The 27,452-nt window shown below is 35.4% G+C and overlaps 1 protein-coding gene across 1 annotated transcript in view; it reads left to right on the forward strand.

Moving 5' to 3' along the window:
- Positions 1–27,452, forward strand: part of thsd7a (thrombospondin type 1 domain containing 7A) — a 214,013-nt gene that overhangs the window by 105,975 nt on the left and 80,586 nt on the right. The window contains exons 5-8 of the mRNA XM_015392697.1: positions 6,459–6,614; positions 8,198–8,401; positions 19,735–19,929; positions 24,545–24,785. Of these exons, the coding sequence (XP_015248183.1) occupies positions 6,459–6,614; positions 8,198–8,401; positions 19,735–19,929; positions 24,545–24,785 (796 nt within the window). The remainder of the gene's footprint in view (positions 1–6,458; positions 6,615–8,197; positions 8,402–19,734; positions 19,930–24,544; positions 24,786–27,452) is intronic.

The following is a 27,452-nucleotide window of genomic DNA, read 5'->3' on the forward strand; positions in this document are numbered from 1 at the left end:
AGCCAAGTTTCTAGTGAACTTTACCATTAAACCACTAACTGAAGCAGCATAACCTTTCATGGGAAGGACTTCACTTTAACATGAAATTGCATTATGTCTGATCATCATTAGATCTTGTATCCCTAAATTTCAATAATCTATAGCAAGAGTTTTAATATTTTTTAGCTAAGAAAAAAAAAATTTTTGGGGAAAAAAACCCTGCATAATTTTTAAACTTATATTAAAGGGATTATACTTTAAAATCTTTACATTTAAACGCTTAGGTGGTTTAATAGTTTTAATAAAATAACAAAGAAGCAAATTTTTCAGAGGTACTGTGCTGGTAAAAAACAATCTGAAAGACAAACACTTGCATTTAAAGAAGCAACTACCCAATAGAATATTCCCTTTTTATTTTCTATAAAAATGGACATTATGGCAGCAGTTTTTTTCCTTATGTCTCCTCTACGGTGTTCAGATCAGACAGGTCTGTTATCACTCTCTTCTTACTTTTTCCTTTGTCTTTATTTACTCCATTCTTTTCCCTGTTTCCTCCTTGTCCTTGTAATCTTTTCCTACTGCGATATTCTCCACTTTATTTTGTCCTCATGCTCAAACCTTAAACCAGTTCTTTTTTGTATGATGGCTTTTTTTCTATCCTGTGTTTGAACGCAGCATTGTTTCATCAACAATAAACTATTGATTTTAGCATCACTTCAAAAGTGCTCAGTGCAGCCATGATTATTTCTGTGTCTAGTAAGTTAAAGTGATCAAAACAGTTTTTTAGAAGAGTTCCAACAGCGAATTGACTGCTGTTCCTAAATCAAACACAGGGCTAGCTTAAACTACAACAAAGTTCTGTATTTTATTTCAAATTGTGGAGTTGTAGCTGTGAAGGGACTTAAAAAGGAAAAACTTTGTTCACACACAAACAGAATATAAATGGTAAGTGATGGCGAGCCATTTTATACCTCTGCAGGCTTTAAGCCACGCTCACATGAGGGATTCCTTTGCAATGCTGTCAGTTTTGTGCAAAAGGAGAATCGGCTCACAGGAGAGAGTGAACTACAAATGGACTTAGAGAGAACCAGAGTACAGGGATGTTTTATTTCTTCATCACATCAAGAACGGGTATTATGTTGGTCTTCTGTTTAATATTCATCGTTGTAAAGATTGAAGTCAGTGATTCCCCAGTAATGCATGGATTAACAGCGGATCAGCAAAGTTAGTATTTGACTTTGAGTCTGTTTCTAACTGGGAATAAGACATTTTGCATTTCAAAAGCTCCTTCTTGTCTCCACAGTTCCCATGGAATGTTGATTTGGCTCCTAAGTGAGACTTTAAGCTCTTAGATGTGTTGTAGAAACAGCTGGTAATGCTTTGGGTGGAACATGTGGAGAAATTTTACTGTTTGAATATTTAAACAAGGAATATAACATAAAGATGTTTAAAATTGGATCCAACTTTAAAAAAACCAAAAAAACTATTTACATTGGAAATATATCTCTATATTTATGTAGCATCTGATGCCTTTAACTAAACTTTGGTTTTGACATGAGTTTATTCTCCTATACCACTGAAACATACTGTTCCAGTTAACAGAACAGATGGTGCCAATTCAGGCTTGTGTTTTCCTCAGAGGTTTTGTAATTAAAATAAAACAAATCTTTTCACAGTAGCAGGTGTTGATGAAGACCCAAGATGTCATCTGCTGATTACAGGCAGTAACTTCAAAGCCTCAATTATTATTATTTTTTATTGTTTTGTTAAATGATTTATACAATGAGTTCAACATAAAGTATACCAAAAACCTAGTCATTTTCTATTTTTTAAGCCACCAAAGCTGCAAACATACGTATGTGTGCCTCAACTTTATTATGGCCATTTATCTTCAACAAAACAAATTTAATTTAAATGAAATTAAACATTTTAAAACAGGCTTGAAAAAGCAGATGCTACAGTATATGGGTAACCTCTGTACCCCACAAATTACATAAAGTGAAAGAAAAAAATACAAGAAAAGAAAGAAATATAAAGATTCTGTATGACATAAAAATACATTACCCTTTTCTAAAAACAAGGTATTATGGCTTGGTATGTGAAAAATTGTTTAATATAAGCCCCGAACTCTGTACTAGAAACTATTAATGGGACAAGCTGAAAAGGGCAGCATACAACGGTTAGCATATTTACATCAGAAGTTCATCAGAATTCAAGGAAATTAAATGGGGATGTTGTGGCTGGATACCAATATCTACATAATTTATAATAAAAACATTCTACAGTTTAAAGACAAAAAAAGTTTAATTTTTTTTTCAACTACACTTTATTTATAAAGCCCTTCAAAACAGCTACTACTGTCACAAGGTGCTGTACATACCAAGGTAAGGTAAAACTGTATAAAAACAACATAAAATTTTAAAAGAATAAAATAAACAGAATAAATTAAGTTAAAGCAAATAAAACCAACAAAGAGTCTCATGCTGTGTTGAATACCAAAGAATACAAATAGATTTTCAGACGAGTTTTAAAAATAGTCAGTGAAGAGGATTATCTGATGAGGAGGGGAGCTCTGTCTCCTCTGAGCTTCTGTTTGGACCTCAGTACCTCCAGGAGCAGCAGGTAAGCTGATTTGAGGCCCCCGCGTGGGAGCGTAGTGGTGAAAAACCTCAGACAGATAGGGAGGGGCCATAGCCAATTAAATATTTAAAAACAAATAAAACAGTCTTGAAATAAACTCCAAAATACACAGGGAGCAGATGGAGGGAAGCCAGAATGGGAGTTATCTGCTCCCTTTTACGTACTCCAGTTAAATGTGTGCATTTTGCACCAACTGGAGACAAGTAAGGGAGGACTGGCTCACTCCAAAATAAACTATGTTACAGTAGTCCAGCCGAGGTGTAACAAAAGCAGGGGTTACTGTTTCAAAATGCTGCTGTGAAATAATTTACGTATTTTAAAGCATAATTTCTTAGAAACATTCTGCGTTCTATAGTCCTGCATTTGATAAGTGGATCAGAACTACCTAATTTTTTTATTTTTTTTTTTTTTAATTCTGAAATGACCATTTCATTGCTTTGGTCATTTATGTTGTCTTAGATTTGTCATTAATTATTTGCTAAAATGACATTAAGTGGTTCATATAAACAAAGTAGAATAAATAATCCTATAGAGCAACTCTGTTACCTGGGTCTGGTAATTATTTCCTTTTATAAAATGTTGTCTTGTTTCCAGGCAGTGGAAAATGTGCTATGAAAATTGTGTTTTGCATTTTTCATGACTTACCAGCTTTAGCTGATGTGAACTCACACCTTCTTTGCAACATCAGTTAAACTTTGAGGTTTTAAGGTGGAGGATATTTGATAAAGTGTGGTTGTTTGTTTTAACTAAAGAACCTTTAATCCCGCCTACGTCAAAATGACTGCTTCAAATGTCAGATTTTCCTGGCACACCTTCACCTAACCTTTAAACAGAAGATTGAAGATTTGTGTGGGAATCTGTATTTGTTACCTTCTCTAAAGCCTTCATATCAAAAGTATTTATTTTTAGAACAGATTACACATTTAAATCACCGAACCAGCTCCTTGCATTGGAATGAACTAGTTGATGGTGAAAACGTACAGCTCTTTCAATAGAAACTTTGATTATCTGGATTTTTATTTGCCACCTTTAGAAAGATGACATGAAATGTGTTAACTTAAATAACAAACATCATCTCTACATTTAAATGCAGTTTAAGTATCCTTTTGATATTGATATAAAAGGAATCTTAAAATCAGCCTGTATAAATTTTCAGTCATCCGGGTCATGGCAACCACAATAGGCTTAAATTGGGAGACAACCCCACTTTGGCTCCGAGTTTTGAAGACATTTCGACACCTCGCCAGGAGTCTTTGTCTATTGTTGGCTCACATCAGAGTTGGTATTTAAGCAGCATTGAGGTCCATCCTCATGCACACATTTCAAGTCAGATGCAAATCAAATAACCACCCCTTGTTTTTCTAGAATTTTGGAGCCTTTTGTTGTGCAGGGGCTCTTTGATTGGTCTCCTGCATCATAATCAGTGTTTATGTCACTTCTTTGGAATGGGTTCAATGACTGAATTGCGAGTGTACAGATCAGTCTTCTCCAGAGCTTCTCGCTCTCAATTGCTGTGCCATGTGTTCTTTGTTTTATAGGTATAATCTTAAAATCAATTGCATTATCAACTTTTACCTACAGTAAGACCTCTTTTTTTTTTTTCACTATGGCCCTTTACCATTGCTTAATGGTTGCTTATGTTCAGTTTGACCTTGCACAGCTTGAAAAGTAGGTCTAATGTGATTTAAAGGCAAAGTTGTGCAGATTTTATTTTTACAGTTTACAGGAATGTCCTTGAAAGGCTGTAGCCTGATAACCTGAAGGTTGATCTTCAGAGCATATTCATCTGGACAGCAACGGGAATTCTAATGCCAACAATCAAAACATATTAGAAAAACCTAAAAATGCCTTACTTTTAAGCACATTTTCATAATTTAATAATTAATTTAATAGTCTCTGTTTACTATGCATTTAGAACATGATTTAGCTTTAATAACAAATAAAAAAAAATCTACAATGCGATTTGTATAAAACTAAACCCTTTTCAATCAGAGTTAATTTCTTTTCAGCTCCCTACAGTTTGCTATAAACGATTTCTCACCATAGCAAGTGTTTGTTCAAAGGGCAGCAATCTTTACATCTTGGCAGGATGACTCTTCTGACCTAAACTTCTCTACTTGTAATGGCTTGGTATGGCCAACACCCAATCAATGTAAACAAATGCAGAATCTATGGGGCACACTTTAGATTAGGGTAATTGCAAACAGACTTTATGACCCCAACCCTTTAAATCCATCAAAGCAAAATAAAATTATAACTGAAAAAAAAAATGCTCAGGAAATGTTATAACAAAAGTTATAACACTGATTTGTTTAGAGGAATATGGATTGTTTTAACATCAATTTTGTATAAACACATAAATAAAAACAATATTTGGGGTTAAATTAATACCCCTTTTCAAATGCTTTAACTTCAATATAAAAAACCCCCATCTTAGTCAAATGAAAATAATCTGATAACAGTTATTTCCCCTTTTGGCCTTAACTGCATACAGAGTTTCACCTAATCCCATTTATCCAATTTGTCCAAGCTGTTGTCTTTATGGGGTAATTAGTTTGTCACAAAATTAACTTATTGCTTAAGTAGCCTAAGTATCCTTTTGTTTAAACATCTTTTTCTGTTCTTTTCATCTAATACAGCTGGAAAACTTGAGCAGAACAGTTCCTTACACAGACATGACTGTAGCAGCCAGTACAGTGTCTTTTTCATTTTAATTATATTCCTGAAGTATGAAATATCATTAGATTATTGAAGAAAATCAATTTTCCTTTAAACAAGGAGTAATGTGCACTACCCTTAACACAGTCCCACAAGCTCTGAATTGGCTGTTCACTTTTGGACCACAGAGCCTCCTGGCTAATGCTGTCGCCCCACTTCATATATGATCACAAACTTTCCCCCAGCATGAATCATAAGATCCATTTAATTATGGATACATATACCAACAATTTAAAAATGCCATTAACAGGATACAGCACTTAAAATGGACCTCACTACTTCTAAAAATGTAGGCTTTAATGCTAACTTTTGTTATTCCAAAGATTTGAAAGTAACTGTTACTCTCCTTTTTCAAAGAAGGTTTTACTTTGGCTTTCTATGGAAAAACCCTCAGTGTCTAAAACCCTTGATGTAACAGTTCTGGGAAAAAAAATGCACAGTAAAGAAACTGAACACTGAAAATGTGTGTATGGAAATATAAGTAAATTAATATGCCAGTACTGTATCTTTGAAAAAAACAAGCAGATCAAGTTTGTTTACTGTAGCTCAGTTGACTGTATATTTAAAGCAGCACTATGTGGTTTAAATGCAGGTAACATCTGTTTTTGTAGAAATTTCACACTGAGATTTCAAACCACCTTCCATTTAACAGAGGCTTCAAGTAAAGGAGGTTCTAAATTCAACATGGCACCAGGAGGGGGAAGGAAGCCAAATTACACCTAATGAAATAAACATGAGCGAAGACAGCCTCTGTGTTTGCCTGCACCTTTAGTGTTGTATTATATCCTTTCTGTGCATCTCCACTGAGAGTCAGAGAGCAGAGTTCCTTCGTGTTTTTTGTTGCTATCAAGGTGCTCCATGAGATATTCATTGCTAATTTATCATTCTGACATGCTAACAGGGAGGGGGGGGGAAACAAACAGAGGAATAATAGTGTATACCTTGCAGGCATGATTTCTTTCTTTCTTCTAAACGTGATTCTCAGCTAAACTCAGTGGAATTTCTTGTGTCAATAATAAGTAAACAATGATTTTCTGATCTTTTGTTTCCTGATCATATCAAGTTTGTCAGCTTGTTTGCCTGCTTCTTATACTGCCTTTTCGTTTTTTTACCCTGTACAGCCTCCCGCCCAGTGGAAAACAACCTGTGCAGGGGCCCAATCCCAAACAGATCCCAGCGCTGCCAGATCCCCTGTCCCATTGACTGTGAGGTATCACCCTGGGGTGCCTGGGGGCCATGCATCTTTGAAAACTGTGATGATCAGACCGGAAAGAAAGGTAAATCGGTGATACAGATGCATCACTTTAAAGGCTGCATTTGTCACGTTTTGTGCAAGATTTTGATTGATGTGGGAAAAAGCTGCATTTTTAGCCCTTTAAAAGGGATGTTTTTTTTTTTTTTTAAACATTCGTATAAGCAGTATGTCTGTCATTAATTATGTAATTCAATAAGGTTATTCTTGGCTAGGTTATCAAGCAAACCTGGCCAAGAGGCAAGCCAATACAGTAGAGTTCACAATGAGGTGGAATACCACAAACAGTTTTATAAAACTTTGTTTGCAAGATGTAATTAATTTTTCAGCCAAAAATGCCTTTAGAAAAAGAAAATACAAATTTGCATATTTTTTAACTTTGAATATAGTCTTTTTTTAGTGGCTTTTACTTTTGAACTTCAGGGAAAACCAGGAAAAAATAGTTTCTAAATGTCTCCAGAAACAATGACCATCTAAATCACTGGGAATCACAGTGCTGCTACATTTCCATCTTTTTTCCTTTTTTTTCAATAAAATACCACTGAATTCATTAGAACATGTGCATTATTAGATATTTGAAAAAAAATCAAGCTCACACTGTAGTAAACTAAATATTAATATGACAGCTGACAAAATAACAGGTGAGCAAAGGATCACTTAATAAGACTCTACAGAGGTCTAAAACCCAAACAAGAATATTGGAGTATTTAGACAACCTAAAAGGACATATTATTTTGCTTTTATTTGTCACTAATCAGATTACTCTAAGTATGGAGACTAAAATACCTGACTATTCTAAACCTGAATGTTTTATTAAGTCAGGTCAAATAGGAAAGGAGTTAGAGGGAAGCGGGCTGCCATTCGGCTGGCGTTTGACTGGAAATGTTCATTTTGAATGGCTGCTCCTGTAAACTGGTGTAAAACATGTAACAGTAATGTACAATAGCATACTGTCAATTAACAGCAGAGAAGATATTGTGAGAATTTAAAGAAATACACTTTTCTAAACTGGGATGTTTTCGATCCACATTTTACTGATTAAAAAAATCTCTTCAACACATTTAATTTCAATTAAATAATTATCTTACCTTTTATTCTCTTTGAGGGTCTAACAGGTCTTCATCTTTGGAATATTTTTATCAATACTTGTACAATTCACCACATATCCTCTTGAGTTGTATTGTCCCAATGCATGTAGAAGACTTTTATTTCTGTGTACAGAAAAAGATCCAAAGAAAGCATGTCTGATTATTTCCTTATTCTGTCTTAATTTAAAGGAACATTAACTCTATTAGCACTATGAAGCTTTGTTTATCAGTGTTTTTCTTTTTCCTCTTATGTATAATGTCTTTTTGATTTCTCTCATCAATCTGTTTGCGACTACAGTTGAATTTGGTTGATCTACTAAATTAGGTACATTTACAGGTTTTAATGTGCATTGTCTTATTTTAAATAACAGAAATAAAAAAGAAAACATAACAATTCCTCAGTTTCATTAAAATGTACTTTAAAGTCTATGAGAATTAAAAAATTGTATTATGAAAATTCTATATGCCAACTAAAACGAATTTTAGAATGACAGAGTTTATGAATTTTATCTAACTGCAGGTTTCAAACTGAGGAAACGGCAGATTACCAACGAACCAACAGGGGGCCCGGGAAGCTGCCCTCACCTAGTGGAGGCCATGCCATGTGATGAACCCAGTTGTTACAAGTGGCAGCTGGTCAGCCTGGATAAGTGTGTTCCTGATGATGGGAAGCAGTGTGGCCCGGGAACTCAGCTGCCACAAGTGCAATGCATCAACAGCAATGGTGAGGGGAGACAATTTAATCTCATTGTCCAGGCAGATGATGCGGTTTTTGCAGAATGATGAGATGCTGAGCAGATGGCAATGATGCTTTATTACGCTGTGTGTTCAAAATGGTGGGTCATTTTTTCAAATTAAGCACATCCATTCTCAGAGGCAGCATCTCATGATTGACAGTCATCAAGCAAACGAGCGGTAAATTATTCCTCCCTGTTCTGTCGTTCCTTTTTGATTCACCTTCATTTGGCAAAAAATATGATGCACTGATCATACAAGAAAAACACATTTTTCAAGGTCACTTATCTGCTGCCCCTCTAGCTTTTGCTGTGCACATTTTCATTACACAACTCCCTGTGCGGGAGTAATATCCACACTCCCCTCTCCTCAGTACCTCCTTCCTCGCTCTCTTTTAAACCTCTCCTGCTTTTACGCTTGCTTGATTCAGCTTCTCCACCCGTCTCCCTGCTGTCGGTCTCATTACAGTCTTCCTCGCTGCACGCACAATTAAACCTCACTCTCAGTATATCAAATCAGTCCTCGGAAACTCTGGGAGTTGGAGTAACTTCCATTTTTGCTCCTTTACATTGTTGATGTGGCTCTTTATTACTCCTTGTCTTTTAATGGTGGAAGAATAAATCTAGAGATTTCAATGACATGTCTTTGTTAGATATATTTTTAAAAATGGTAGAGAAAAAAAGTTCAGGATTGCATTAAATGGTGTAACAATATGAAGATTTAGCATCAGTACTAGAATTTACTGTTTAAAAATATGTCTACTGTTGCCCAACAATTAGATAAACAAATGGGAAACTTCTGCCATTTATTAGATGCTACGGACAAATTTAATTCTATGGCTTAAACGCACACATCAGGCTGCATTCAGAGTGGTATTTTAATGAGTGTAGAGAATAGATTGAGCTGCTTTATTAACTATGTTAAGTGGAGTGCAGATTACTGTACGTTATCCCTTAGACTCTTATTTTGAAGTTTGGGCTTCAGTTCATGCTGTGTTAAAATTGCTGAGAAGTTAGATGCTATTCGAAAAGCTTAAGGCCTAAAAGACTCCAAATATTTTGGTTCTCTTAATGAGTTGAAGTCTTCTGTTCAATTACCTCCTCACCAGGGAATTGTACCTACAGTATGTGTGCAGAGTACAGATACAATTTGTAGCACCATTACACTCATCCCCACACATTACTCAAATAAAAAGCTACACCAAATATTTCCGGCTAAACAACTAAAGACTTAAATAGAGATATGTTTTTTTGAACACTTTGTTCGTTTTTTATTTCAGTGATTCTCCCTCCATACACTACAGTAGGAGGGAAACTGGGGAAAACTAAAGGTAAAAGTGTGAATCCACTTAAGGGGGAAAAACAGGTAAAGCTTCTGGCCCATACTGTCACCATTAGTGTACAGTATAACTGAGAATGTTCTTCAATGATGTTCATAGAGGATATGAAGTTGGTCTTTGTTATCATGACAGCTGAGAACTTTGTTCCATTTAAACAAATGGGCACGAGAGCCGTTCTAACTAAAACAAACTTTTTTCTCAAATTAAAACATTAAATTAGGACATAATTTATTTTAAAGTGTAAAAATGAAGACCATAATGTTATTTTTATTACTAATAATGGTACTCATTAAACTGCTGCCTTTTAGGTTACCTTCAAACCTCAACTAGTTCCAGACCATAAATGTTAGTGATGTTGTCTAACGCAGTTGCCTATAAATCTTAAACTATTCATGCATAAACTGTTGACATTCAGTAACATTCTACCTGCAGAAACCCGTTTTGTCTTTTCTCCCTCTCATTCTGCTGATTGATCTTCCTCGCATTCAGTCCCTTATCTGATGAGAATTGATTTGTTCTCTTTGGATTTTCGATCTGCTTTTCGCCTCAGCGGGTTTTCACTGCTACGTCGGCTGTATTTTTACATTTTTTTTCTCTCTGAGTGTGTACCGGTCATAAAAACAAAAGGCCACCCAGCCGGGCCCTGGACAGCAGGAGAAGGTCGATACAAATGTTATTGAAACTGGCTATTGATATTCCCAAAGCTGACTGCATGGCCACTTAGGCGGAGAGCTGTTTCTTCTCTGCATACAGACAGTTGAGGTTTTTCTTCTGGTGGTGGGGGGTTCAGTTCATTCATGTCTTTGTTGGAGCCTGTGAAATGCTCAGGTCCCTTGTCTTTTTGGATTTTCATGCTTTTCCATTTCAGTCATGAGAGTTCACAGCATCTCACTCAAAGTGACATCTCAATATGAAGTCAACTGCAGTGAGATTTTTGAAGCTTTTCTTTGGTTTGGAATTTCAATTTAGTAATTTAAAGGTTTGTATTATTTTCCAGGGTGCATGTATTGCTTAACCGCTTGATTTGTGGAGTGCATCAAGCAGCTCAGACAGATATGTGGTTTCATATAATCCACTTATAGTAGCTACTTCAAGCTCATTAATAATACATGAACAGTTGCAATGAAACATGGGAATCCAATGTGAAGTTGCGCTTTTCATCTGAAGTGTTCCATTTTATGGAGATTTCTTGGAGCTAAAGGTCCATCATGATGAATATTTTACAAAGATTTTGTGCTGAAATATCGAGAAGTCAAAGTGAAAAAGTGTTTTTACTTTATTAATAGATTTATGTTAAAACAAAATTACAGCTTTAGTCAGCCTACAATATTTCAGATAAGGCTGCTCTTCCAGATATTTTCCGTGTTTAATTTCAATGCTTAAGTCTTTTTTTTTTTTTTTTACATAATTTTTATTAGCCAAAAATGTCTTCTGTGCGTAATACATCTGCAGCAAAAGAAGGAATCTTAGCAGACCATTGAAGCTTAGCACTCGGATAAAAAAAACAGACTTAGACAAGGACTCATGAGTAGAAATAATGAGTAGGAAGGATGACTTCATTTCTCTTCTTCTCATACACTTCGTACACACTTTTTCTCTTACAACCTTGGCCATTTTCAAAGAACTGGGTGAAACCGTAGCACATCACAAATATATGCCTAAAAGTACGCATGCACAGAAAAAGATGGCTACCTTTGGGGACTAGCACGTCGGACGACCTTACATAAACATATCACCAATTTCATTGACAATTAGAAGGACCACTTATTTTGTTGATCCACCCGGAAAACAAAAACTCCTCTACTATACCTTTGAGCTGAGTGCTGATTATTCAACAATAATGAGATTCCTGACAAACATGCAATTCATGGGAGAGTTCAGGCCAAAACTCATTTGCAATACTGTAATGCTAAAGTCTTTGGGTAAATTATCCGATGGACTGAAAGGGAAGAAGTGGAACCTTCTGAAAAGGCCTTAAAAACAGAGTATCTTAGTTAACAAACATCACCCTGACTGGATAACATGCTGTTCATAATGACATGTGTCTGGGACTTATTCAGGGCCTGAGAGACTGGTTGTTATTGATAAACTATGAACACTGCTCTCTACTATAAAAAAATATGTAGAAATCAGTTTGTGAACTAGAGTCTGAGCACCCTTATCATGTAACAGTAAAATGATCCATAGAGTACCAGTGAGTTCATAGGACACTTTTATTGGGTCAAAGTTAGGGCCATATTGGATTTTGGTTTGTTTGTTTTTTTTTCCCTGATAAGGTAAGAAACTTATCTTGCCCCGGTTCTGGAGAAACGTTTGACTGAAGACACTCTGCTGATGTTTTAAAGTCTTCTGAAGAACATGCTCACAGTTGCCCATAATGATCTTCATTTTATAAAGAATTCTTCTTTGTAAAATCATGTGGAATTCAATTTCATGGGGGATGGTATCCTGCAACGTTTGGATTCATTCTTTCTCCAACACACATGATTCAAATGGCTGAGTTACCTCTGTGGTATGCAGTCAGTTCCTTTACCTGATTCAGGTGTGTTGAATCTTGCAGGATATTGGGCCTCAGGAACTGCCTACCCCTGTTCTAGATGATCAGACTCTCCAAAACAGCCATATAGTATTAACGATATAATGCATCTTCCTGCAAACACTGAAGGACCTAAGCTTCCTTAAGAAGAACAGCACCTGCTTTAAGGTGGCTTCACAGAGTCTCCAGTCAATCGTTCAATGAGAAGATAACCAAAGTTATATACGGAGTTTAATTATTCTAATAGTGACACACTCAATAACTATATTTGAACAATCTCCAAAGATCATCCCCTTCTTTACAAATCCACCCTATGGATTTCTTTTTCTTTCACTCTTTCATATAGAAAGAGATCAGACCAACTCAGATCCTGCATACCAGATGCTGCTTTATATATTCAAGGGATTACATTTATTATAAATTCTTCAAAAATGCCCCATGAATAATTTCTTGCAAATCTTACATCTGTTCTTAAATGATTATCTGTCTCAACCAGTCAAGTTGGAGATAAATGCTTTTTAAGTCAGCTAAGTAGTTGTAAGCTGTGTGTTCATGTGGAGATCAGGCCTACCCTGAAAGCTGTATTGAATGAACAACGGGAGATTAAGACAGAAAAACGGGAGCATCCACTAGTTGTTTTTTGTTGTACAGTAACTGAATTCCTAATGTTACCTGCATTTTAAAATGTACATCAAATAAACATTAAACCAAAACAAAAGAAACATGCATATACCTTTGTATTAATGTAAATTACAGGGTTGAGCCTAAGTGGTTGAAATAAGTGATGAAGCTGACTTGACTAAATTCTGCTTCATTTTCTTTAGTACATGTCAAACAGGCAATGTAGGGCTTTTGATCCCGCATTTCATTTTGTACTTTAAATTCTTTTGGCTCATAAATCTTCCCAGTTAGAATATTTCAAAGCTCTATCATTGGAAAAACTTCCTCCACTATAGTGATAAACCACTAATGAGTTCATCATGTGTCCTCATAGCTTTCGGGTTTTACTGTGACTATAGGTTCTGTTTCATCTCTGTCCTTAACACTGGCTCAGTGCTCATCTCCTTACTGTAGCTTCTCTTCTATATATGAAGCTACTATAGGAGCTACTTCTGCACCTAACCTTATAATTTCCTCTCATTGTTGGATTCAGATGTCTTTAGAAAGAACTTGACTAATATGCGTAATATTAGACTTTATTCAGTACAGAAGAAATCCAACTAAATCATTATATGTTTAGATTCGACTCATCAGTACAGGAGGGTTTAAGGATTACACAGTAACTGCAATTTGATGAGGTCCCGTCCCTATAAAGCAGGTATATACCATTATCTATTATCCTACTTGACAGTTTTTGAAATGATTTGCTGTTTTCTTTTTCTTTTTCTTTTTTTTTTTTGTATTTTCTCCAAAAATAGATAACATTGTTAAAATCCTTTGGTGTTTGGAGTTTGAGTTTTCTTCTGTTCATTATTTCCCTGTTGTTGCCGTTTTTGTTCATTCCCTTGATGAGTGCGTTTCCTAGTTCATTCTTGGCTTCTCTCTATATTTAACTTAGTCTTCAATATATTCTCTGTGTTCTGTATGTTTTAATTTATCAAAGATACTAATTAAACCTACAACTTAAAAAATAATAATTAGTATCTTTTCAAAATACTAGACATCTCTACAAGGTGTGTGGTTAGTATGGAGGCTACTTTGCAAACTGAATTCTTGGTACAATATTGTTTTAGGAGAAAAGACAAGCAAGCAGTACTTATTTGACCCTTTTTCTGATTTCCTTTTTTAATTGTTTCTATTTACTGTGCTTGCTGAACCCTGCAGGGTCTAAGTTTGAACTCTTGAGATTGTTTTTTATAATTTTGTCAGATTATTGCTTGGCCAGACCTTGATACATTTGTTGGATGGTCACTCATGGAAAGAATAGCAAATGTCTTCAATCATTTCTACTTACTGTAAGAATAAAAATGTTCACCTATTTAGGTCTTAAACTGACTAAAAACCCTGTGCATACCCCTATATATGATTGGTTGGGTAAATACATTTTAAATAGTTTGCCTACCCAGATTCTTACACCTTTCTTAAAATATGCCCATGGATTTTCCTAAATATAGATTTTATTTAAGAAGCTTAATTCTATATCCACTGAGTGAGGTTACTAAACACAGAGAATATCTAAACCTTCAACTTCATAACCTTACCAAAAAGCGATGTTGGGATCTGCATGTTTTTAAAAATTATTATTGGGCTGCTAACTCCGGGGCTCTTATCTGCTGGATATGGAGATTGTTTACTGCTAGAGCTAGAACTGTCTGCTGTTAAAACATCCTCACTCACGGCTCTTTTGTTTTTTGTCTCTCAATGGCTAAACGCCTCAATGGTTATTGTTTTCCAACAAAATCTCATTATAAGAAACACCTTCCAAAACTTAAATTAGATTAAAGTGGCTTGATGGGCTCCCAAAACTTTTCTTACATGCACACCTACTGTATGCCAGAATCATTCATTTTTGCTTGAATGGTCAGACGGGGTGTGTGCACTCCAGAAAGAGACGCATATTGGCACATTTATTTACCTTTATAGTCATGGCCAATCTACATCATTTGCACGGTAAATTTAACCTCCCAAATTCTAAATTACTTATCTACAACTCAAACATTGTGTTAAAAAAAAAAACATTGTAAAACCTAAGCCAATAGGGGTGCTAGACCTGTAACTTTCAGGTTTTGGTATCCCTGAAAGCAACTTGCAACACTGCACTGATGGAAAGCCAGTTTCCCTTTTTGTTTTTGAAACTCAGAGGGAAATATTGGGCCTGTAGATTGAGAAGCCATGGACCTGCTTTGGAAAGACAAGGCCAGGTTCAAACTCTCTAGATTCAAGCCTACATCAGATAAGTAATCATATCTGTTTTGTTGGGTTAAAGCAACTTTTAGCTTAGTTCACTCTAGTGCCCAAAGGGAACTCAGACTCCCATAAAGCATCGTTCTAGGTCACATGACCGATTCAGAGATGGCTTTGACCTTTTCAATTTACATAGCTCGTACTGCAGTCTCTTTTGCCATATTTTTTATTTTTTTTATCTCCATCCCCTCATGTATATCCATAGTCTTACATTTGTGACATATAATTCACTACTCAGGTACAACAAAGGTTTTCTGTATTATTTTCTAAAATTGATCAATTAATTAAACATGGAGTCTCTTTACCGTCTTCTTCGCTTATTATACATTCTAGTTTCTGCTCATACCTGCTGAAAGATCATACTTCCTGAAATATTCAAGCTCTTATGGATAAACAACACGTCTTCACTTCATTTCAGCTGTGCGCTTCACATGTGGCCATCAATTAAAGGACAGAGCTGTTCATGTTCTTAGCTGCTTCAACAGTCTAAGATCTGATACATTAATTTATGTGAAAGCATAATTTTAGAAGAAAATTATTTAAGCTCTAGATGTGCTTTCATCTGCCAACATGTTATATATTTTGCGTGAAATTGACTAGATAACTTTTGCAAAATCAGAGAACAAGTTACGTTCATGATATGGGCCCAATTTTGATGATTTGGAAACACATGGGCATAAGAATGATCCTTTTCTAAATTAACACCTTTAGAATAATTTTTTTTATGATTTTATAAAACACAAACAACTGTACCTTTCTGTGGTATTTTAAGAATATACCTATTCATGGCCAGACATAATGGCCTACTTTTCCTTTGTTTTCATTCATTTGAACACATTTTAAAATGCGACTCCTCACTTTAAATATAAATTGCTGCTTAAGTTACAGTTTAGAATTCACCTCATTTAACAAAGATATAAAGGTGCCGCATTTGCTTAATTACAAAACATTTTACAGATTTAGGGTTATGTTCGCACATTTAATTTTCCTCTTTTTTTTGCCTCCAGAATGTGGCTGTTACTAAATCTTACATAAAAAGCCAGATGGTGGCTTGTAAGTTATAAAGTCTACAGGGAAATAAATTGCCTGCTACAGTAAATTAACAGCAAAGCCACCTGTCTTTAAATTAAGCATAAATTAGTTTTTCATCAATTTCTTTCATATTAGGTAAACACACATGGTCTGACTGGCAGATTAAAGCTTATTTAGGTAGAAGCACTTTAAATTGGAAGTCAGTATTCTTACTCTAAATATTTCCTGTATTTTCTATAAAATACTAAAGCAGAATCCAGTGGCACTTTATTTTTCAGTATGAAAAATTTTAAATGCATAAATGACCTTGATGGGCTATACAATCATTACCTTTATTACCAGAAAAGGCTTTTCTTAACTCTGGTGGAGAGACTTGCTAACCTTGACCTGAGTTCAAGTTTGTTGCTCGCTGGTAACAAGTTAATGTTCATTCTAACCTCATCCTGCTGATGGGATAAAGAAAAGTAGGCTGATAAACAACTCTGAGCAACATCTTCATATGCCCATTCTTTACTACTTCTTCACAACAAAGCATTTAAGATTACTCTCTACTGCCCCTCATGCATTAGGGAAAAATGTGATGGCCAATGTCCTGTTCAACCCCATGGGGTATCTTATTTTATATCTCTTGCTTCTTAAATTGTGCTAGTCTGAAAGACCAAGTCCTTTTCAAATGCTGGCTCTCTGTGACAAGTGCCCTCTGCTATATGAAAGGCAGTCTTGATAATCCTTCTCTCCATTTTGGAGCAAATTATTCTGAGTTTCTACGGCTAAAGGCTTATAAATAATGCTGACACTAAATCTATAATAATACAAAAAAACCTTTGTACATAAAAAAAAAATCCCTCTGTCATAGCATTGATCTTTCAGTATCAGACAGCTGAACCTTACAGGCACAGATGAATGTGACTAAGCTACTTTGAATAACTTTTTTACATTTTACATGTACAATCAGTACATAACAGTGTTGTTTTTGGGAGCCTTTAGTTCTTAGTCCAGTTTTGCCCTGTCACAATTAAGTCATTTCTCAGGGCCCTGTCACACCTTGCTCTCCTCAGGAGCAGTGATGATACCACCCACCCAAGAACAAACAAAAAAAAAAAAAAAAAAAAAAGAATAAATAAAAAGAAAAAAGAAAAGGAAAGAAAGAGAATTTGCAGTAGTAGCAGATTCAGCGTTATGTCTGCTAGGAAGTTTGTTGGTCGTTGGTATGAAGGCAGGGAGGATCCATCACACTCACCTTCATGCTCACACTATGATGGGGATGCAGTCCAGAGGAGATGTTACTCATAGGTTTTGTATAAGCTGGAAACCACGACTTATGAGTAAGTTATGCTAAAAGTATGTCAACGATCAGATAACTTACCTCTAACTTATGGCCCACGTATAGCATATGCTGGTATATGTTGGGAAATTTTGAGCATGCTCAAAATTTTGCACTGTATTTGCCTTATGTCAATGTGTGCCAGCTTGTTTCAGCATACTTCGGAGAGCTCATAACTAATACAAAACGTACCCATAACTTATACAAACTATGCCAGCATTTTAGACGGATTTTCTGTACATCAAGCATATGCTGGTCTAAATCATCAAGGTGTGACAGGGGCTTTACACAAAAGTTTTAGTCAAGTTCTAGTCTGGAAAAAGATAAGTTTCCTGTGTAGTCTACACTTTGTAAATAAACCTATTATAAAGTAAGTGAATATAAAACAAATATATGTATCATCTTTTTTATTAAATACATCCATGTGAATATATTTATCATCCAACTCATCATCTTTACTTTGTGGGTATTTTGACTAAATACTTATTTCATATTATTACTCATGTTAATTCAACTAATAAAATGCCAAAATGTACTATATTACATATTACACTACATATTATATTATGTATTTTTATTAAAACTTGAAGCTACTAGCTAATACAGCAGAAGAAATGTACATTTAATTATGTGATCCTCTCTTCCTCCTCATTCTTTGTCCATGGAGTCCATACCTCTTTTTACAGCAGTACACCTCTTATTCCCCTTTCATTTTTAACTCGCATATATCCAAACTTAGCAAATAATCACTCGTATTTCACAAATCACAATGATTATTAAAGTTACTCAAAAATTGCTCTTAAAATAGACACTTCAGGTCACCACTTGAATTGAACCATTGCTACATTGATTATGGCAAAGATCAACCCAGTATAACAAACATGAAAAGATTCACTTACCATAATTACAAGACAGCTACCCACTCAGTTTATTTCCCCCACAGTCTGTCTCTAAAATATATGTGCCTTTTGAATTGATCATATTTAAAGTATATCCGCAGGACCTTTTGTGGTGTGCGGCCACCAAGCCTTTAACATTTAGCTGCTGCCCTATAGGTGATGGAAAACTGGGCAAAATAAACACAGGATGACAGATTAAAAGCATAAAAGGGAAAATGGCATTAATTGTGTTTTTCCAAAGAATGTTTTTCAAAATTATTGTCTAGTCTTGATCTCACTATCATTTTTTAGTTACCTAAGAGTTATGTTTATTTTATAATTATCTCAATTGTCAATTTAATGTTTTTGGATTGTTGACTAAAACATTGGACTGTAATACCCCTTTCACACTGGCCAAAAAATCCGGGAACAATTACCTTTTATTGGCAGTGGGAACAGCTTACAATATATGGAGGTCAACAACGAACGCCACCACTGATCTAACAAGCCGAAAAAACATGGTTTACATTCGATAAACATAGCACAGCACTGGTGAGAGAGATTCAGAAAGATATAAGAGCGAAATAATAATGCACACTGACTACGCTCTGGCTCCTGTCCATGTTGCTCTCCATTATTTACTTCCCTGATTTCAGTTGCACTATCAACATCATCAACGCTTTCGAAGGGAAAGTGCCTTAGGGTATCTTATTAAATGCAGTTTTGGAAGTCTGCATGCCTCTAGCCAATTTGCAAGTAGTTCACCCAAATTACTGGAATGATAAAGTATATTTCTGTTCTATTCTTTTGTATTCCACTCCACCATCCCTCACTCCCTCCATGACATGTCTCTATTGACAGCAGCTCTTGCAGACATTTCAATACCTCTCTCATTGTCCAACTCCTGCAGATCATTCAAAGGAGCCATGAGACATAGTTTGACCCACTACTCTTGAGTTTGCCCTTAGGTGTTTGGAAATATCTCAGTTGGAAACATCTAGGAAACCTTCACTGGATGCTCATCAAAGTTTGTGAGAGTTGAAACGTCTAGGGTAAATTCCAAGCTTTGCCTGTACATTCGGCTCCTTGTTGGTGTGAATTTGTGTGATCTTAGTATCTGTAAAAAAAAAAAAAAACCTTAAAAAAAAAAAACTCTGACCAGAAAGTCTTTTATTTAGGGTTGTATTTTAAGCCCAAACCTGAGAGAAGAGGTACATGTTTATCTAAATTTCTGTTGGACTTACAATTACAGTAACCTTACAATAAAAGCTGTAAACTTCCCAACCTTGACCCTCTTGTTTTTATTCAGGTGAGCCTGTGGATAGGAGTCTCTGCTCATCCTCTGCAACTTTGGAGCCCATCTCCTGTGAGGTCCCTTGCGCAAGAGACTGTGTGCTCAGCGACTGGACACCCTGGTCAACCTGTTCTCAGACATGCTCAAGTAAAACCGTGGAGGGCAAACAAATGAGGACCCGCTCCATTCTGGCATACAACGCCGGGGAAGGTTAGTTTGCACTTGCCTGCCACACTGTTGTTATTGACTGTTGTTAGTGAGAAAACATGCAGATAAAGTCATTTATAAGTTGTCCTTTGCTGTCAGTCTCCAAGAATCTGATTTTACACTTGTCTGCCTGTGCATCTGTCCTTATCTACCACATTCTGCTTATTTGTCATGATAATTATTTCTGTCCGTCTGTCTTCTCACCGGACGGACACTTTTTAACTCTCAATCAGATCGATTATCTTCATATGCTTATATTCTCTGGAGTTTAAAGCTGTGCTTTCCTTCTTTTTTGTTGTTGTTTTCTGTGTTTTTATCTGGGTTTGTGTTCTCCTCACAGTCATTGCAATGGTTGTGGCATGGATCACAGTGATGGAGGGTAACAATTCTAATTAAAGAATCCCAGTAGCTATTTTAAACCTCTAGCTATGTGTTTGCATAAAATAGTTGGCTTGTTTGGAGTTCAGAAGAAATGCTGTCGTAGTCCCTTAAGGGAAACGTATAATTGATTCGGAATTAATTCAGCATGTTGCTTTCTAAATCAGACAGGCCTTGTTGGTCTTGTGCAAAATAGCTTGACTGTTGTTCTGCTGCTGTAGTATTAGTTTGTTTGGCCCTTAACTGCCATATTAACATTTGAATTAATTTCCTATCCAGGTCTGTCACGGGTCCCCAAGTTCCCAGAACTTTATGGTAATATTTGATTCTTATTAGGCTAGTTGTAGCATCAGAATGAAAATGCCTTCATAAAACCCGATTTTATTCTCTCTAATAATTTTGAGTAAACATGCTTAAGAAAAAATAAGCCTTTCCTCTCTTCCTCTGCATAGTAGAGTAGATTATCTGATTAGATTTTAGCTCCTGATAGATTTTGTAGCTTTGGAATATTAATGAAGGAAAAGAATTTGTTGAAACTGCAGGAACCACTCAAGTTTAAGACGCAGGGATCATTTTAATATGCAGCCGCCCATGTTTGCACAGGACTCTGTCTTATTTAGAGCATTAATTAGCAAATTAATGACCTAATTAGCATAACTGCCTATTCAGTGGTGATTATAGAGGGACTTTGGAAAGCCCAACATGCTTCTCACTGTTTGACACCTATCAGTTTGAATGATGTTCAAGATTCATGTTAAGAAGCTATTTGTGAATGAGCTACAAAATATAATTTATCTTGGAAATTATTGCAATTTAAAAATAAATAGAGGAAGAAGAAAAAGCTGTTCTTTGACCAAAACTACGAAACATAAGAGAGACACCTTTTTTATGTTTAATACTGAGGGTTTAGCAGTCTGGAATAGTGTGGATATATATATATTTTTTTTATTATTTTACTTGTTGTTGAGGTTTGGGAAAGCAAAGATTATTATTATATATATATATTTTCAAACTTTTTGTTTTTTAAATATTTGTTCTGAATTGATGCTTTTTATACTATTGAGGTAAAGTTGTTAATTAACCGTCCTTCCTTCCATCCATCCATTCACTTATTTCTGTCTGTCCCTCCATCAGGGAAGATAACAGTCTATTATTTTCTAATATTTTTCTGTCATTCAGTCCTGCTGTATAGTTTCAGTTTTTCCAGGTTGTATTTTTAAAAGTCAGAATTTAGAAATACCTATTCTAACTTTATAGTTATGATGAATATACTGACTAATTTATGTATTTTATTTTCTGATTTTTTTTTTTACATTTTGATTAAAAATAGTCTAAAAGTATTCCTTCACATGTGTTTGACGACAATAAAGAGTGGAGTTTTTCTTAGGGCTTCACATATTATCCATGTTCCATCTGCTGCTGTTTCTATGTTTCTGCTGTCAGTGGTTTGTTTTCACTTGTCATGTTTGTCTAGAGACTCTTATTGCTCAGTCAGCTTAGGTTTTTCAGCACAGTCAGCAGGAAGGAGGTCAGGGAGATCTATGAGTTGTAGTTTGGGACTAAGGTTGGCACAACACCACTGCTTTATTCAAAGCTGGCTTCTTGACAAGTCCAGCTATGATCTACTGGCGTAAAGGACTTTCTGTCCAGCAATACTTCTAAATCTTTGCTGAAAGCTTTAAGTGGCTTTAGTCATGATCCCAAAATACAAAGCAGACTGTCAGAAAGAGAGAAACTGTTTTTGAGATATCAAAATCACGTTAGATTAGTATTTTTTTCTGAAGTATTGCAATACAACCACATATATGTTATTTAATCTAAATAAAGTTAGTGGTGTTAAACATTGAGGCAGCTAATTACAATGTTGCAATAAAATACTGTGAATTTTATGTAACAACAAAAAGAGTCACATGACTTAAGTAGAAGAGAAATGTTTTTTATTTATTCACTGTTTTTTGCAAATAAAGATATAAATCATCTGGTTTTCATTAGTATTTAGCCTTCTTAACTTACAAAACATCAGTGGTATAAATTGTCTTTCGAAAGCAACTTATTGATAAACTCCTCACTGGTGTTTACACATCTGGTCTGACTGAGCTTAAGCTATTTTCTAACAAATTTATTTTTAAATGCCTATATGCAATGCTGGTAGGTCCCAATGTTAAAATACTTCAAGATGTGATTACAGCAACATTGATTTCTGCTAAATGTTGATTAGGGGTGAAAACATAAATTCATCTGAAAGGTTAAATAGACTTTGAAACTGATTTCAAAAAGTGAGACTCCTATACTGAGTTACATGGATTCATTACACAGAGTGAAATATTTCCAACCCTTTAATATTGATGATTATGGCTTACAGATAATATAAACTCTAAATTCAGTGTTCTATACAGTCTCAGCATTACATAAGACAAATTTTAATAAAAAAATATTATGTATGGATGTTACATAATGTTAAATTGATGGCCTACATAATCGTTGGAAAGGATGTTGACTTGACAGGTCATCAAAAGGCAACCAGTGAACCATTCCCAAGCAGTGCTATATCCAGGCACATTCAGAGTAACGCTAAGTGGAAGGATAACCTGTAGTAGGAAAAGGTAAAACAGGGATAATGGGAGGTTAGGATTGCCATAATGGAAGATGGCTGCGCCTCTAGGCTTGATATGGCTGTCGACAATTCCACAAAATATTCTACAAATAGCTAGAACTCTACAAAAATAGGCTAGTTGTCGAAGTCTAAGTCAAGAAAAATTATTTAAAGTATTTGGATGAGTTTAATAAAGGAATTGAGGCTGGAGTCACTGCAATCAGATCAACACTAAGCATGGGCTAAAAACATTGCATTCTTTATTGTAGGCCACTAAAGTAGTCTTTTTTCAGATGAAAGTAAAGTTTTATTTTAATTTTTTATAAGTTCCTACAGTGTGGTTAAAGGGAGGAGTGGCTCAGAATCTGTTAGGGTGAAGATTACACAAACACTGATGAGTTTCGATGTCTGGTCATTTTACTGGTGGAGACTCGCTGTATTTTCAGATGTCTGCAGTCAATGAAGCCTTCTACCATCTTAAGGCTATTACTTTCTTCTTTCTGCTTACAAGCTTTATGAAGATAGATTAATTTTTGGATTTGGAAACTGCCACCACAAACAAATTTAGTGATGTTGGTGTTATGTGGTTGGCCAGTAGTTGACCTGAAACCCATAAAGGAGCTACCGCCAAGCTTTTATTATATCTCACCACTCCCACAGGCTTATCACCTCCAAACCACGCTGCATATAAGCAGTTCTTTATGCAAAAGAAACTCCAACTGAGGATTAAGTGAACTGAAATGCATTCTTAACTTATTAGTTTTTTCATTCATATTTATTTGTCAGTGAATTCACCATCCGCTGACAAATCCACTAAATCCTTTTCCTCAAAATTAATGCAGAAATGTCACTGTTTGAAATGCCAAAATTTTTTTCAGTTTGTCCACAGCTGAGACTAATCTTCCAGTTTCAACAGGGTCTTAATTGTTTTTTGAACTAACTTTAATGTCTTAAAAACTCTGAAATTCAAACAACTTTTGTGTTAAATATACATATATATGTTAGGATATATGTACGAATGTATTCATCATGGTTTAAAAAAAGGTCTTAATAGGTTTTAAATTTCAGTTAATGAAAACTACAGGAACACTGGCCTTTAATGGTATATAATAGATGGATGAACGATGAAGCCGAGAGTTTTTCTATTTAGTTAAGTGAGAGAAAACCTGTCCTTAAACAGTGCTTCATTCACAAGTCTGAAAAATTTGCATATGCTGTTCAAGAAGTTAAGAAATTAGAGAATATTTGTTCTTTCAATATCTGTAAGCATGTTCATAAAAATTGCTTTTGAAATGATGTTTGAAAAAGGTTTCCCGTTTTCCTCAATTTTAGCCTACTTGTATTATTTAATCAAAAAAGTAAATCTCAGACAATGTGAAAGAAGAATAGAAACAAAATCCCACTGATATAGAAAATTAGATATTTGAGAAAAAAGTTCATAAATTTACAAATTAACCATTTATGATTTAAACTACTGTCATCTTATATGTAAGAAGTATCCATAGTGGTAGTTTATGAAACCTGTCTTTATTTGTAGGTACAAATTCCAACTTCGAGAGCCTCATATTTTTTTCTTTAACACTAAACTGAGCTTTAAAGTAAAAAAAATAAAATAAAAATTAAAAACTTTTTATTTTTCATTCTCAGGTGGCTCCCTGTGTCCAAACAGCAGTGCACTTCAGGAGGTGCGGAACTGTAATGAACATGCCTGTATAGTTTACCATTGGCAGACAGGACCCTGGGGGCCATGCACAGAAGACCCATCAACAGCATCCCTGAACACCTCTGCACGTCCCAATGGAGAGGATCAAGGTCTGTGCTCCATGGGAGTGCAAACCCGCAAGGTCATGTGCATCCGGGTCAACGTGGGACAGGTGCCACCCAAAAAGTAAGCTGGTTTCAGTTTCATATAAAGTAGTAAACATTCAAACTAAGTTTGGCAGATTGACATTTATTAATAACTCACTCAAATCAGCAATATAAGGTCAATCTTCATATATTCCCTACAAATCTAGTTTAAATAGAAATAGTTATGGGGATCCTTCGTTTTGTAACACATAAAAAGTTCAATCAGATTTTAATATTAGAAACAAATAGAAATGTTTCTGTCGCCTTATAAAATAAACCATATTTCCTCTACCACAAATTACTTATAAAGGTTTTTAAGAACACTTAAAGAGACCAAAACATTATCAATTAAGGCAGACCGACTATACATAACACACTGTGTCAGAAATACGTTTTACCTGGAGTTACCCTTAGTTTGCTGAAAACAGCTGCTCTACAGACATCAAAGGTCACAGAACCTGCAGTAACTTCATCGGTGCAAAAAATGGACCAACTGCCATGAGCAGTTAAATGTCAGTGATGTACTCAGTCTGCTCAGGTTTAATGTCTTTAGAAGCAAGTAATCAAAGTCCTGCTACTTGTTTCAGTCACCCCTTCTTCTCTGCTGCCAAAGCTGCAGCTTCCAGCCAGTAAAATGTGTGACTATCTCAGTTAAGCATCTGAGTGATAAACTGTGAGAAGAGGGAACTAGAAGATTGATCGTGAAGGCTGACACAGTCAGTGGTGTGAAACAGGTGACTATTTCTTCTTACCTGGACAGCAGGCAGTTTCTTTCAGGCTATAATCAGTCTGATCTGTACATGAATCACTTTCAGACCAGAGATGCACATTTTTTACATCAGTGTATTCATTATGGACAATATTTCATTTAATACAGGAATTATATTAATAAGATTTGCTTAGCTGCTCATCAATGTTCTAAAATGGTTACATGTTAAAAATGTTATAATGTAAATGTCTTAAAAACAATAACTAATGAAATAAGTACTGCATTATTGAAATTTCTACCAACATTTTTAAACTTAATAGACTAGTAATAAGTTAATAAATTGCATTTGGCTGTTTCTGCTTTTTGAATTAGCTGCTTCATTTTTTTTTTTACATGTGTATTAAACTTAGGCTACAGTCAAACTGCAGGCCTCTATGCTCAATTCAGATTTTTTTGTAATTTATTTTTTATTTAATTTTTTCAAACATGCGACTTGTATGTGATCTCCTGTGTGAACTACAGTCATACAACGCAAGTGTCCCACATGAGCAGTAGAGGACGTAATGACATCACAGGCAAGCGCGCTCTTTTTTACAGAAGTAAACATGGATGATAGTGACGGAGCGCATCTAGCGATCTTTCCCAATCTTAAAAACTCAATCTTTTCAAGATGGTTAAACATAAATACTGCTCTCTGCATCGTCGTCCGCCATGGCTGTTGTTTTTCGTGCCGCTTCTTCATAGCAAGACCCAGAATAGTGACAGTTGTCGGGTAATAATTGCGTTCAGGTCGGATGAATGCGACCTGACGGTTCAGACACAGTTCGCATTTGAAAAGATCAGATTCATATCGGATTCAGGACCACATAGCCAAGTGGCTTGGGTCGCATTGGAAAAAATTGGATCTGTGCTGTTCAGACAGCCATGAAAAGTTCAGATACAGGTCGCATATGGCCCAAAAAATCATATTTGGGTCACTTCAGGCTGCGGTGTGAACGTAGCCTTAGTTGTGATGATGATCCTTTTACAATAACTGTTTGCTACAAATAAAAGAAACTTTAGTTGTGTTAATCTGTTCGGGTTAATAAAAACTAAGGATATTAGCTGAAAACTAAACAGGGCTGGAACAGTACCTGCAGAAATCTGTAGATTATGATGAGAACAGGGAAGAAATGAGAGAAAGAGATCAGGATAGTAGAACAAAGACCCAGCAGCTTGAGGATAATGAGTCGAAGTGAAAACAAGGGGACTGAGTGAGCTGGTTAGTAAACTGAGCACAACCAACATGAGTTAAAGTCCCAGTTCGTATCTTTCCTTTGCAGGCGACCCCAGATAAATAATCTCTGTGTCCCTGAAAGCCTAATTAACCCTACCGTTTTGGGCACTGGTGATTTCTCATTGATGATAATGACGGTAATTAAATGGGATTGATACTTTAAGGCAATTTAATCAGGAGGCAGATGAGAGGAAGGATGTTTGCGGTTAACTGCGAGGACCACACCACATGAGGAGAATTCAAAGTAGAGCAGTTTACCCAAACATCTGTCGAAAAGTTTAGCTCAGTCCCTGTCAGTTATGGAAGGATGCAGAAGCTAAAGTCAAAATTTTATGATTATCAGTTGTAGTCATAATGAACAAGAATGTCAAATTAGTTTATGCAGAGACGGGTTGTAGCTAGGGCTGCAACTAACGATTATTTTGCAAATTGATTCATTTGTCGAGAATTATTTCAATTAATAATCAGAGAGCCAAAGTTTTTATAGAAGATTTTTTTACAAAAACAAACCAGGAGAAATTAAAACTTTTCCACTTCTCTGGATAGAGCATATTGACACATGAAAAAAATTTTTTTTTATCTTAAATGCAAAATGTTTTACATATTTTTTTTTTACAATCTTGGTATAATTACTGGTCTAAGGGGGTTGCTCTGTCAATTAAATGCACTTTAGAGTCTCTATAATCCAGTTTATTCAATTCAATTGAGTTTATTTATATAGC

This window comes from Cyprinodon variegatus, unplaced genomic scaffold (assembly GCF_000732505.1).
Source record: "Cyprinodon variegatus isolate N-32 unplaced genomic scaffold, C_variegatus-1.0 Scaffold603, whole genome shotgun sequence".
Lineage (NCBI taxonomy): Eukaryota > Metazoa > Chordata > Actinopteri > Cyprinodontiformes > Cyprinodontidae > Cyprinodon > Cyprinodon variegatus.